Here is a 15,342-nt window from a genome sequence, read left to right as displayed (position 1 = left end):
TATTGAAAAAAAAAAATAAAAGAGTTTGAGAAGAGGAACCAAACCTGGGAGATTCAGTGGCAAGCCTTGAAGAAAACCTTGATTGATTATTCAGCCAGAGAGGCATCTGGTGAGGTTGTCTGCAAGGATAGAAAAATCAGAACTCCATGGTGGACACAGGAAGTTAAAGAGGCAGTGAAGGAAAAGAAGAAAGCATATCAAAAGTTCCTGGCAAACAAGTCAGCATGTGCTCTTAGAGAATAGAGAGACAAATGTAAGAAAACTAAACACTGTGTAAAACTATCTAAACAAAAGTCATGGGAGGACTTTGGCAAGAACATAGAAAATAAATATCAAGAAGGTGACAAAATATTCTGGAGGTTAAAGCTTAGAAATGGAGGAAAAAGTGCTGTAAAAGGAGTTAGAGATAATAAAGGTGTCATGAAAATTGGAGAAAAAGATATCCTTGAAGTATGGAGTAATTACTTAGAGAAATTGCTAAATGTAACAGGCAGTGATAGCACAATGGCAAAAAACACTCAATATATACAGTTAGGAATACATATCCATACTTGAAGTAGAAAAAGCCATCAAAGGCTTGAAATGTGGAAAGGCATCAGGAGTAGATGATATTTGACCAGAAATGCTGAAGTATGGTGGTATAAAAGTCTTACAATGGCTGCACTGCAAGTATGAAGGCCTGGACAGAGGGACGAATTCCTGATAACTAGAGTAGAGCTCTCATAGTACTCATATATAAAAAGGGAAATAAAACTGAATGTGAGAATTACAGAGGTATTTCCCTACTGAGTGTTCCTGGTAAGATTTATGCAAGTAGACTTGAGAAATGGTTGAGAAGAATTGTGGAAAAAAAGCTTGGTGAAGAACAAGTTGGATTTAGGCTAAATACAGGCTGTCAGGATCAGATTTTCACTTTATGACAAATAGTGGAGAAATCATGGGAATATAACAAAGATCTGTATTTAAGTTTTGTCGATCTGGAAAAGGCATATGACAAGGTGCCAAGAGAGAAGCTATTCAATACGCTACAGTTATACGGTGTCAATGGGGTATTATATCAAGCAATACTTAGTCTGTATTTGAGTTGTAAGTCAGTAGTTAGAATTGAAGGAAGTAGAAGAAGATAGTTTAATGTTAAATCTGGTGTGAGACAAGGATGTACATTATCCCCTCTGTTATTCATTATCTATATGGATCACATTATGAAGGAAAGTGGTAATAGACATGATATCAAAATTGGAGATGTTAATGTCAGCTCTTTGCTTTATGCGGACGATGTTATACTTATCAATAAATCCACTACAAGTCTGCAAGATTCCCTGACTAAATTGAATAACTGTTGTAATAGATATGGTATGAAGGTCTGCATTAAAAAGACAAAGATAATGAAAATAGGCAGAATCGTTGAAAATGTTAACTTGTGAACAGAGAACTTGTGGAACAAGTAAAACATTTCACCTACTTAGGCACAATTTTAGTGAAGATGGTAAATTAAATATGGAAATAGACAACAGAATCAAGAAAGCTGGTATGGTAGGAAGTCAATTGAATAAATTCATACGGGATAAGAGAGAAATTAGTCGGAACACTAAATTAGCTGTATACAAGACAGTGTTCAAACAAGTTTTAACTTATGGATCTGAGAGCTGGGTCAGAAGTAAAACACTTGACCAAAGACAAGAGACCGCAGATATGAGAATCCTGAGAAAGATTAGAGTTGTGAACAGCATCAATGGCAATATCATATTAAAAACGAGGATATTAGGAAAGAACTTGACATTGTCAGCATCCAGGAATGCGTTAGCAGAGCTAATCTCAGGTAGTATGGTCATTTAAACAGAATGGGCAAGGAAAGTTTGGCAAAACAAGTGTTCTCTGCCAGGTTGGCAGGAAAACGACCCAAAGGAAGACCAAGATATGGGTGGATTAATATGGTACAAAATGCCTTAGACAACAGAAAGATAAAATCTGATAATATTGCAGTCCTGATCTGGAGGAAAATTGTAGATAGGAAGTTAGTAATGATGTAAATTTTTCATGTAGTATCATATCCTGTACACCCCTTGAGGGTACATGGCAGGAATTTGATGATGATGATAATTTAATAGCTAAATAAATAATTAATATTACTTAATATCTCTAGATATGTATGTTTTCTACTCTAAACATCAAAATGAGTTTCTGCAATTATAACTGATCCAGAATAAAGTGATCATACATCATTTTGTTTCTTGTATATGGAAAACATTTTTCAATGATTTAGCTGTCAGTATCTCTAATCTAGCTACCATTGATAAGACCTCAATCCTTAGTTTTATCAAAATTAAGGTCAAAACTGGTATGGGTAGTATCCCTTCCTATGAGGCATAGGAATATGCACATCCAAAAAGAAGGGTGCTGCACATTATGGGATGCTCAGGCAATGGATATGAAATCAACAGCCACTATATGCAACAATCTAGTTATGAAGATACTTCATCAGTAAACATTTCTTTGATTTGATTACACTTAGGTAAATGGATACTGTAAATGGAAATTATATTCTTATTAAATTAAGAATATAATTTCTCGCTTAGTTGCATAACCAAGTGAAAAAAAAAAAAAACATTTCTACTGGCATGTGACAATATTAAACAGTAAAGCTTAGATTAAATTGTAAAGCACTCATCTCCAGAAGCTCGCCAGGGGTGTGTTTAGTAAGTATATCAGATCCAGATTCTTCTCATGGTACATAGTGTGAGATCATGGAATAGGTTAATCTTAGATGTGAGTGACTTTTTGGGTACTCAAAAAGACATTTCAGGCATTTCAGTATAAGTGTCTAAATCTCTACAAATCCTTTGACTCCCCAAAAAAGCATTTATAGTAATAATAATAGCACTACATTTTATTTCATTCTCCTTCTTTCTTTCTTTCTCTGCATTTTGAAGAAGCAGCTGCATCCTTACAACGTGACTTTAAGACTGTGGTTAGCACTCTCCATTTTATGTCTGTATTTGGTTTTAATTTTAACCTTTATATTTTTACCTTATTCTGACCAGGGTCTTGATCTAATTTTTGTGTGTCTTTAATGATCCTTTAATCGTGGTGGCTCAGCTTTCATATGTCACTGAATTTAATTTTTATTATTACTTAATAGCTATTTTGCAATTAAAAAAAAAAAATGACTTCCTAATCTTTGATTATAAATAACATAATTAATAAATTGACAGGCAGGACAGCGAATATCAGAATTTCTGAACACAAGGACTACATCCGGTTTTACAAATATAGCCATTCTGGTCTTGCAGACCATGCTCTGGATACTCGCCACAGAATACGGTGGAAGAAAGCAAAAATAATACACCGGAGCAAATATAAATTCGAAAGATTATTTATGGAATCAGCCTCTGCCCTAAGAAACTCCCCAAACCTCAATAAATTTGGTTGTATGCGACTGCCCCAAATTTGGGAGGCATACATCAGCAGACCTTCAGCCCAACGGCCAAGAACGCCTACTTAGCCCGCCAGAGGGCACCATCAGGACTTCTAGGAGAAAGATAGCTTCAATTCTTCATTTCCAGTTACTATATTGTTAGGGCCTGTTGTGCTCCTGCCTTTTGTAAGTTCCTTTAGAAAATGGCAATGAGACATTGCCGAAATATCGGAAATATCTATTAAAGTATTATTTAATTTATATTCGGATCTACGTTGTTTCAATTCCCTAAGTTATTTAGAAATAACTAATAAATATAACAACCTTCAGACAGTTTTGAGATGAAAATACAAATAGCTAAAATAACTTTAAAATGCAAGGTAAGCACTATGATGATTAGTGCTATTATCATAGTGCTTACACTGCTTCATTAGAAGTAGTGTAATCTGAGTCAATCAACTTAGGGTGCCAGTGTTAAATCTTGAGTGAAAGAGAATTTATAATGTATTACCTTCATTCAGATTTAACAAGTATCTAAATTCTCGATGTAATACGTGTATATTAATAAAAAGAAATTGAATGCAAATGAAATGATAATAACATCCTTGATTTGAAATTTGCTGAATATTGTATTGTCAAATGTCTTATGTTAAAAAAAAAAGGGGGGGGGAAGCAATTTAGGAATGGGTGAAGTATGTATTAGTATGTGAACATTAGGCTAAAATCCTAGACAAGATAAGAAGGTTAAATCATGACCCTGAGGCCATCACGTATGCAAAGGTCTAAGTTGCACGGGGGAGGGTTTCTCCCATGAACGAGAACGAGGTGTCGGAACGGAGTGCAGAGGAATTGAGGTGCCGTGTGAAGGTCATCGAGGGAGTATATAGTTTTTGCGACACAAAAACAAGGCTTTGGGCTTTTGTTTTTTTGCCTCGGATCTGTTCCAGTCATTCCCGGAGAAAGGAAGTCCAGTGAGGTCAGGGTGAGATGAATGAGAGCAGCTATGCGGCCAAGTAGAATGTCAACGTGCGTATAGGTCTCGGCATAGCAGAAGGTCAGCATAGGCCGAGAAGGAAATGCGGAACCTCGTGGACCAACATCTGCAGCAGTGATTCGTGAACATTGTAGGCAACGAATCGTGATCGTATTTGCATATCTACCTTCCAGAAGCAAGAACCTAAGGAACGTATCAGCCAGGTAACCTAGTCAAAAAGGGACCAAATGAAGAAAATGCAAGCTGTATAATTCCAATTGATGATCGCAAATATTAGCCAGTGAGATCCAGACACCTTGGTAAAGTAAGAACTTTTCAATTCTTGTATACAAAGAAAGTTAGAGTGTGACGGTAAAAGGGACTAATTAGAATTGTGATTTATGAAAGTATTGTAGGACTTTAGGAGTTGAACAATGAATAGGGAATGATTGATCCGAGTCAGAAAACTTGGAAAAGTGCAGTGTGAAAATATAGCAGTTTGTCATTGTCGGGTAGTTCTTGAACCATTAATTGTGTAAAAATAATCTAGGAGTGTTAAGTAATTAGAAGAACATCCCATTTTAATAGTATTAGATAATATTTCATGTTGTAAGGGAACTAGAATGTCCATGTTACGTTGAGTGATCATATTTACCTTTCATACCAGCATTAGTTAAGTTGGTGTCTATAAAAAAAATTGTAACTTGATTTATTAGTAATGAATAAATTTTTCTTGTCAACCAAATAACTTGCCTGATCACTAATCTCAATGCATGACTCAAAGAGAACCTATGCTTAAAAAAAAATATTGGGGATAGTCACGACTGCAGTGCGAAATAAGAATATATTAGATTATTGTGTTTAAAAATAGAGAAGGAAAGGATACAAGATCGTGTGCCATACCAGGTGTTTGCTCTTAGATAAAGAAATTTCTCTTATCTATAGAATTTTGGGGTGCAGTGTGAACAAATAAATTTTCCGAAATTTGAAACAGGGTTAACACTAATATTCTAACAAAGAAATTGGCTCTAGCCAGAGGCATTTCCTTTGTCTATAGAGTTTTGCACACATGGGCAATACACTAATAGCAGCCAAGGGTTAGAGGTAATAATAAGGGTAGAATCTGTAAGAATTGTATACGACAAAATTTTAGAGTTGAAGAAATAACAAGACAAAAAATAAAAATAATACAACATAAGCCAAGATTTAAGGAAAGGATATAAGATCATAGGGGAGTAAACACAATCAACAAATAAATTATATATACTCATTATACATCATAAATATATATATAAGAAAATTTTACACCAGCATAATTATTATTATTACGGGCGACTCCAGGGAGTCCTTAGACTCATCGAGGGAAGCCCTAAACATCATGTCCACATAACTATTCAACATTCTCACAGTATCTATCATACCTTGCCTTGAACTCATTCACTGACATAGCACCCACAACAGACTCTGGCAGCTTATTCCACTCATTTAACACTCTAAAAGTAAAGAACCCAGCTCTAACACCCTTGTCAACCATGCTCTTGCCCAGCTTCCATGCATGGCCCCTAGTCCTCCCACCACCAGTCCTGATCTCAAAAATATGCTCTGAATTAATCCTATAGAAACCCTTCAGCAATTTAAATGTCTCAATCATATCTCCCCTTTACTGCCTATCGACCAATTTCTGCAACCCATAAATCTTCAACCTGTTCTCATAAGGTTCATTCCATAAACCTGCTATAATCTTGGTCACTCACCTCTGGATCCTCTCCACCTCCTCCCCATCAAGAAGAAACCTAGATGACCAAATCTGGGCACATTAGTCAAGATGAGTTATCAAGGCTCGGTACAATAACTTGCTTGTCTCTGGTCTTCAAAGTATTTTTCAGCAACCAAGTAATAATCCTGTATACAGACAACTGACTAACAGGTATAAATATGTATAATTAGGTTCAGCAAAAAAATGTGGAATTATACTTACATTCACATCCAGTACCAACTAATAATAATTTCTCCCTTGGAATATACTGCCTAGCAAATTTTACAATTGCAACTCTTTCTTCTTCGCTGAGGCATACGTTCTCACCATTAGATCCCAACAAAAGATAGCCTTTAATAATAATAATGAAGAGATATTATAAGCATAGCAATTTTTTATAATGATCTGAATCAAAACTTATTTTGCCTACAGTATATAAACAGATGAACAAAAGGCATACAAAGGAATGAAAGTTTTTAACATTGCATTTGAACACTGCAGATTATTTTAAGTAGGAGCCATATAAAAAGCAGATTGTTTTTAAGAATAGCAATAAAGGACTGATCACATAAAGAAGAAAATTTTGTTCTGTAAGTGTAGAATGAAGTGTAATGCTACATGACATAATGACAGTAGGGGTAACCAAGTTTCCTAGGACCAAGAGCCACACAGGATGTTTTTCAGGTGTTCACAAGCTGCAAGATATTTCTAAAAAAAATGTAATTATTTTTAATAATTAAATTTAAATATAAATATATATTTAAATATCAAATATAAATATAGAATTTAGAGAACAGAATAGATTATACAGAATTATAAATTTTAATTATTTTAATTAACTTTAATTAATTATGAATATTGAGAGCTACAGCAAACAACCTCACGAACAGGGATTTGGTCACAGCTGTTATATGAGGGTGGTCTGAAAAGTTCTCAGCCTTGACCATAGATGGCAACATTATTGGCAAGATTTTTTTTTCTAAGTTGGTACATCTGTCATAAGCATCCAGGTGAAATTGCAAGTCATTCTATCAAGTAGTTTTTTTTATACAGCTATCTGAAGCAAAAATTCTTTGTAAAAGAAGGCTTAATGCCAAAAGAAATTCATTCGAAGTTCATAAAAGTTTATGGTACAGCCACGTTTAAACATGGCAGCCCATTTTCCACAATTAAAAAATGGGCTGTCATGTCTAAACGTGGCCGTACCAGCCTTGAAGATGATCCACATGAAGGACATCCAAAAAGTTTAACAACACCGGAAATCAATATGGTATTGGATGACTGGCAAGTCAAAGTGCATGAAATTTCTGAGACTATACGCATTTCAAAGAACATGTAGGATATATTTTGCATGAAGAATTGCAAATGAAAAAGCTTTGCGCAAGATGGGTGCTCACAGCAGATCAAAAATGCACTCGAATGAAAATCTCTGAACAGTGCTTGGAACATTTCAACAAGAATAAAATTGATTTTATGCGTCGATTTATTACTATCGATGAGACTTGGATTCACCATTACACACCAGAATCCAAACAGCAGTCTAAACAGTGGAAAGAAGCCGATTATTCAGTGCCAAAGAAGACAAAGTTGGTTCCATTAGCAGGAAAGGTCATGGCATTGGTGTTTGAAGATACTAAAGGCATTTTGTTTATTAATTATCTTGCGAAGGGTTAAACAATAACTGTGGAATATTATTTTAATCTTTTAACCAGACTTTTAATTTAACAGACTTTTAATCGAGTCTTTTCTCATGAAAAAATTCATGAGAAAAGACTCGATTTGCAGAAGAAAAAAATCATCTTTCATCAGAACAATGCACCTGCCCATAAAGGTGTTTTGGCAATGGGAAAATTAAGGGATCGACGCTATGAATTGTTGGAACATCCATCCTATTTCTCAGATTTTACTTCCTTTGACTTCTTTCACTTCCCTAAACTAAAGGTCTTCTTCACTGGTCAGCGTGTTTCTTCGAATCAAGAGGTGAATTGCAGCTGTAGAGAGTATTTTGCAGATCTTACTGAGAACCACTACAGGGATGGGATAATGGTGCTGGGGCATCACTGGAATAAATGGATTAGTCTTAAGGGAGATATGTTGAAAAATAAAAATAATTTTAAAATTATAAATTTGTTTTTTCATTGTTAGGCTGAGAACTTTTCAGACCATTCTCGTGTATGCATACCAGCCACTGAATTAGAAACCTTGATGCAGATGTACACAAAAGCGTATATGCAAAATACATGGTTACGTGCATCACCACGTGTTTTAGGCAACCACTTAAGAATGCTACTGGTCAGTAATCGTCAACAATATTGACACAATGGGAAAAACAGAGGATCTCTCAGAGTTCAATAAAGGGATTATTGTAGGTGTCCATCTGGCTGGAGCCATGATTCTGAAAACAGCAAAGCTGACTGGTTTCTCAAAAGGTGAGATATCCTGGGTGCTTAATCACTGAAAAAATAAACCACATTGCTTGTCGAAGAGGCTTAACTGTGGACCTAAAACAGTCTGTCAAGAATGAGACTGCTGTCATCTGAGAAGGCTTATGTGGACAACAGAACTGCCTATGTGTAGCAATTGACCATAGCATTTAATGAAGGCTGTTCCTGACCCATTCGGTATTAGCAGTTGCATGCCTACACATAAAATAAAAGTTTCTAATTCAGTGGCTGGCATATAAGAATTTGGAAAATTAATGCCAAAATGTTTCTGTGGTGTTCATCAACAAACAGCACACAAAGAAATATCCCTGGAACATGAAGACAGCAAAAATTTAATGAGCATAACAAAAATGGAAGCAATTATTTTTCTCATAGCAATCCAAGATATGAGAAAAATAATATACATTAGAATAGATTTGGAATATATGCAAAATTAATATTTATTAAGAAGTAAATCGTTGATTTACTGGCATGGTTGGCCGAGCAGTTAACATATCCGCTCTCAAGCCAAAGGGCTTCGGGTTCGAATCCAAGCGTGGGCATGGAAGTTTGTGATTGTCTGAAAATGGTAGTGGACAGTAGAAGGCATTGGTGTAGATGATGTGGTTCGCTGTAGTTGGTGGATTTGTAGAGTAGGTGACCTCCCTCAATGAGTCTTTGGACTCCTTGGAGGTGTCACGTAATAATAATAAATCTTGAGCAAAAGACAAAACTGAATCAATGCGGAGAATGTAAGCATCTGTGATATAGCTCAACTAAAAATAAATTAATATTAAAATTATCATATGAGGAGAAGGATCAAATCTCAAATTTTCTAGAACTCTTGATGTTATCAAAATTAGGGAAGATAGTATTTATTTATTTAGGGAAGATAGTGATTGTTTTTTGTTTGTTTAAGTAAACGAGGAACTGAATTTGCTTAAAACTGAATTTAGCAAAATAACCTAATTCTTATTGATAACAAAAATATCTGCAGACCAGCATTTAAGTATAAGAAGATATATATTCTGAAATCTTTGTAGTGCAACTGTCTTTCACACAAGAACAGTGATCATTAGCAAAACTATGAAACTGAGAAAGTTGGTAGGCAAAAAAGAATGTAACACTGAAGTTAAAAATCATACCGCTGTTACACGCACACACACACACACACACACACAAATAGTGTAGCGTTAGAAAGAAAAAAAACAACAAACCAATTGCAAGTTAAAGCAGACTAACCAGACCAGGAGAAAAATATTGAAATAGACTTGTGAAATGCATACATGAGCAGGGTAGGCTATTCAAAATTGCAAAGTTTAAGATTGGCTAGAGAAGGTCTAATGTAGTGTATTAGTGGAAATGGCAAGAAATCTGAAACTGAAGGTCAACAGGAAAATTAAAGTTCAAGGGACACGTTGCAAAGTTATGAAAGCTTACTAAAGCTGTTGTCATAAAATGCAAAGAATTCTACAAAGTAGGGCTAAGAGAGTAATGGTGCCATTATATGACACTATTCAAACCACATCTGGAGTTTTCTACACATATCTTGTCACCTGAACATCTGATAGATAGAGAGAAGAAAACATTATCATCCAATAAGAAACACATATCAGTGCAAATAACAGTGCCAATAAGAAAATAATATCAAGCTATAAAAAACACAAATGATACAAAACACGTAACACTAATAACATAAACAAATAGGCAACAATAATATTTTTATATATATATTTATCTGACCCACATAGAAAAGGCCACAAGACCTATAGTAGATCAGTGCCATGTGTGTCCAAGAGGATAAGAAGGACTATGAATATTAAGTATAAGAACAGACCAAAGAAATAAGCTTTAAAGAGCCTGGGAGATAAACGTAAAGATGAGAATGAATCTTAAGTTTGTGAGAGAAGAGTCAGCAGAAAGATGTTGGGTAAATAGTGCATAGGGGTGGAGGTGAGAGAACAAGAAATCATCCCTGGAATCAGTATAAGGTTGATGTACAGAAGGGAATGAAAAGCAGATGTTTTATAGTGAGTGGAAAACTTTACTGAATGATAACAAGGCAAGTGAGTTCAAGGTGAAGTATAATAGGTAACGTGAGCTATAGAGAGTTTGGCCTCCTGCAGTAAGTCTTAATACTATTAGGAGCGCCTCTTGAGTTTCTACAAAGTTTCCCTATGACAATTATTTTGATATGGATAAATAAAGTAAAGAATTAAAATGAGAATTAAGAATTAGCAGGCATTTAATAATTCTGTTTTTTTGAAAAACACATCTGGTGCTACAGTTCTTATTTGGATGGCAACTCCAAATAATTCATATATCATATGACAAACGAAAACTATAACTGCTAGAATCATCAAAACAAAGAAATCAGGTATTCTCACTTCTTTCTTGTTTGATAAAGCAGAAAAAAAAAAATTAGAAAATCATCATAAGAAAAAGACAGTGCCAATAAGAAAACAATATCAAGCTTTAAAAAACACAAATGATACAAAACACATAACACTAATAACATAAACAAATAGGCAACAATAATATTTATATATATATATATATATATATATATATATATATATATATATATATATATATATATATATATATATATATAAACAAATAGGCAACAATAATATTTATATATATATATATATATATATATATATATATATATATTTATCTGACCCACATAGAAAAGGCCACAAGACCTATAGTAGGTGCCATGTGTGTCCAAGAGGATAAGAAGGAATCTGTTCACTTTTTTTTTTTTTTTTTTGAACAATTGAAGTTTGCATTCTTTGGGAAGACAGAGTGGCTAATGCAGCAGAGCACTGTCCTTCAGGATTGAACTGAGCAATCTTATAGAGGATTTATGATGCACCACCCCTAATATGGGAGCAATATTTCATGGAATTATATTTCAGTGGAATATTCCAATATTCCACTGAAATATAGCTAGGAGATTGGAATTCAAGATATTGGTTCATGGTGGATCTTGAGGATTCTAACAATTAAGCACTCAAGGTCTGTGAAATTAAAAAAAAAAAAAAATGGAATGTACTGTCATCAGCAAAGCTATGGATAGGATTTGGGCATGGATGTTTGTAATTGTCTGTGAAAGTACTAGTGGTGGTAGTCGGCGGTAGATGGCATTGGTGTTAGATGATGAAGGTTGGTGAAGTAGTGAGATGAAGAGTTGTAGAGTAGATGCTCTCCCTTGATGAGTCTTTGGACTCCCTGGAGGTGTGATGTAATAATAATAATAATAATTTGAAATCTGTGAGAGTTGGTCATTTATATAAAAGAATAAGAGAGTAGGTGGAAGTACAGAAACCCAAAGTACTCTTGCATTCATAAGGAAATTGGAGAAGAGGAAATCATCCACCATGACACGTGAGCAATCAGCAAGAAAGTTGGCAATTGAGTTATAGTATGGAAAGTAGACCATAGAATGGAAAGTTGGTAAATAAGCCCCTGTGCCAAACCCAGCCAAATGCTTTTAAAATGTTGGGAGTAACTAACTACAAGTTTCTCCAAATTTTTCCATGGCTTGAGTCCAGAGGTAGACGGAGAAATCTAGATTGGCCATGGATCATGAGTGGTAGAATCCTTATTGCTGGTCACTGATTAGTTGGTAGGTCTCTAGGTGGTGCAGGAGTTAGTTGTTGATGACCTTCTCCATAATTTTAGAGAAAACAGAACCGACAGCAATTGGACAGTAGTTCTTGGCTAACTTTTATCACCTTTCTTTGGGACGGGCTGGATGTGGCCTCATTTCCATGTTGAGAGTAGATAGGGTAGATGCTAGTTGAACAAGAAAGTTTGAAAAGGTGATTACAGGATAGGTGTTAGCTCTAGGACACAAGTTTTTAACACAGTAAGTGGAATACCATCAGGACCAGATGCCTTGTGTTCAGGTTATTAAGGATTTTCTTTCTGACAGCAGAATATGGGTGACATGCAGAGGCTATTTCTTGGGGAAGAGAATGGAACTTCGTCCAGGTCACCAATGCAGGAGTTGGAAGAGAAGAGAAGAGTGATGCCAGTAACTCAGCTTTGCCTTAAGGTGAGATGACCACAGTACCATCCAGGTGTTAGAGTGATGGAAACCAAGGTGCACAAAGTTACACCCAACAGCTTGGCAAGAGATCAGGAGGCTTAAATGCCACTGGGATGAGAAGTGAATTTTCAGCATTTGGCCCTTTCAAAGTCTGATTTGGATTTGTTGCCGATTCTTTTACAGCTGTTGTGAGCTGCAATATAGGCAGGGTGAGCAGCTGGAGTTTTCTCGAGCCATTCATGACCTGAGGGTTTTTCTTTTACTGTGTTGGCACATTTTTTTGAGAACCAAGGCTTGAATGGTGGATGTGAATTTGGAGTGGAATAAGGGGTGAAGGCATTCAATTCCTGAGAGGATGATTTATGTTATTCAGTTTGAGCAGGTGTTTAGATCAGAAGAACTGAAGCAGTAATTGGACCATGAGAAGAACTAGAAATGATGAAGGTCATCCCATTTGGCACCCTTGTAGTGCCAAGGGGCACGAGACTGTGAACTGGTGGGTGAAGGCTGTTCTATGGAAAAAGAGACTTGTATGAGGTTGTGATCCATGTTACCAAGAGGAGAACTGACATCCACAGTATACTTGGAAGGAAAGCGTGTTAGAAAGAGATCAAGTGTGTATGCAAATTGCAGACATAACAGTCAGGTATTTTGGTAGAGAAATTGATGAGCCCCTACCAGAATATCTGTTTGGTATTAGGTCACTGATAATGGCAAACACCTCAGCATTTCTGCCTGCTTAATCAGTGAAACTAAAGAAGGAAAGTCAATCTGAGTTGTTAATGTTAAGTCCCTAAGAAGGATGACCTCACTATTAGGGTATTTCGACTGTAGAAATTAGAACTTTAGAGAGAAGATAGCTGATTACATGTCAGAGTGGTGAGTAACAAAGTTCAGATAATGATAGAGGCAGCAATGAAAGTGGTAGGCTAGTTTGGTAGAAAAATTCCAATCTAAAGAAGATCAAATAGGGGGATTCAATTCAATTCTAATGAATGAACAAGTACCCCCCCCTTGTGGTATTAAGAACTTGTGTGTAGTTTGAGCAGTCAAGATAGAGAGTGGTTGTTGAGATTGCCAGGTGGGGATTCTGATAAGAATGGTATTGATTTAGATGACTGTAAGTGGTGCTGCAGCACATCGTTTATATTGCTGTTTAGGTGATGAATGTTGGTGAGGTGGATACAGAATTTTTTTTTTTTTGGTAATTAATATCATCAGGGAGTTCTTATTTCTGTTTTCTATCATTTTTTAAACTAGTTTGTGTGTGTGAGAGAGAGAGAGAATTTGTGATAGAGTGAAGTCATATTTCTTTGAATTGTGATCCACTATATATGGGAAGGAAAAGATAAAATTAAAGAGGCATGCAATGAGAGGTGAAAGACTCAAACATACTGCCCATATAAAGTGAGCCCAGTCTCCTGTCCATACATGGCCTCAACAGTTCCACCTGAAACTATTGTACTTAGTCGCCTTTTAGTCACAAACTGACAAAATAAGTGGCTGTAGGATTTGATGGTAGCTCAAATTCATTACTATCCTGTTCAGTCCCATGCACTAACCAGTGGCTTACCTGCAGAACCATTTTATTGATGCACCCTCAAAATGATGGAGGGTCTGGGTCCCCTACAGTATGATTTGCATGCCATTGAGGTATCACTCTCACTACATGAGGAAAGAGAGAAGGGGGCGGAAACTGGAACCCTTGCTCTAGTGACAAATACCTACATACGTAACACAAAGCAAACATGTAGGAGCAAATATTAGCCATAGCAATACAGCTGCTTATAAATTTAAGAACCATAATACAGTGAGAACTAACCAAGCAATTTAAGATATTTGTTTTGTGGTGAAACGTAAAAGGTCATGAGGACCAGGAGTTGAAACATCATCAAAAACTTGCAAGTGGAGATAATAGGAATCCCCACTTGCAAAATCAATAGGAATCCCAATAGAAAGATAAAGAAGACAAACATAAGCACCAACAGGTGAAGAAATGCCATTGACAATAGTAACGATGGTAACAAGTTGAAGGGAAAAAATGTACTGAAGGCAACATCACAGTCTTGAGTTACACATATCAAACAGGAAAAAAGCAAGTTTTTTTTTACTGCTATTTACACATAATTTATTACCATAAGTTACAACAAAGAAATAAATAAAACTACAAGTATAAACCTGACAGCATAAAAATAAATAAATAAATAAATAAACACAGCATGAACAAGCAATATACATCTGCTTGCAGTCAGTCCTTGAAAACTAAAAGAAAATAATTAAATGTGCATCACATGTGATTTGACAATTGACATTTATGTCTTTAGGGGTGAAGCAAGATGCTTTTCACATTCCCCGCTATCTGTTGTGGTTACAGTGAGGGTAAAATTTGCAAGCAGTTTGCTCACCCTGAATGGGCATAATCTCCACGCATCGCTATAGGAGGCTAATATAGCTTTTGGTCTTCTATATTTGAATATGTCCGTTGCCTCATATGCTGCAGCTTGCTGAACCAAATCGTTGGGGGGTGTGGACGTCTTTAGGAAAAACTTGGATGCTAAGGATTGTAGAAAAGAGAAAATATAGGGAATATTTATATCTCTATGAAGTTGATTGTTTCTAACATACCACGGGGCGTTCAGAATCATTTTCAAGCACTTGTTCTGCACTTGTTGTATCTTGATAATGTTAGTATTAGAGGTGTAGCTCCAGGCTAGA

At 35.7% G+C, this 15,342-nt stretch overlaps 1 protein-coding gene across 2 annotated transcripts in view; it reads right to left on the bottom strand.

The window, feature by feature from the left end:
* The window catches only part of LOC150110629 (4-hydroxy-2-oxoglutarate aldolase, mitochondrial-like), a 100,753-nt gene that overhangs the window by 80,246 nt on the left and 5,165 nt on the right, over window positions 1-15,342 (bottom strand). For both annotated transcript variants that reach the window (XM_090395337.1, XM_090395346.1), the window contains exon 2: window positions 6,367-6,495. In XM_090395337.1, coding sequence (XP_090251463.1) covers window positions 6,367-6,495 — 129 coding nt within the window. The remainder of the gene's footprint in view (window positions 1-6,366; window positions 6,496-15,342) is intronic.

This window comes from Typopeltis vanoorti, chromosome 1, assembly GCF_054136105.1.
Source record: "Typopeltis vanoorti isolate ZY-2024b chromosome 1, IOZ_Tvanoo_1.0, whole genome shotgun sequence".
NCBI lineage: Eukaryota > Metazoa > Arthropoda > Arachnida > Uropygi > Thelyphonidae > Typopeltis > Typopeltis vanoorti.
Note: the sequence above shows the minus strand (reverse complement) of the source record. Positions and strands in the feature narration are given on the sequence as shown.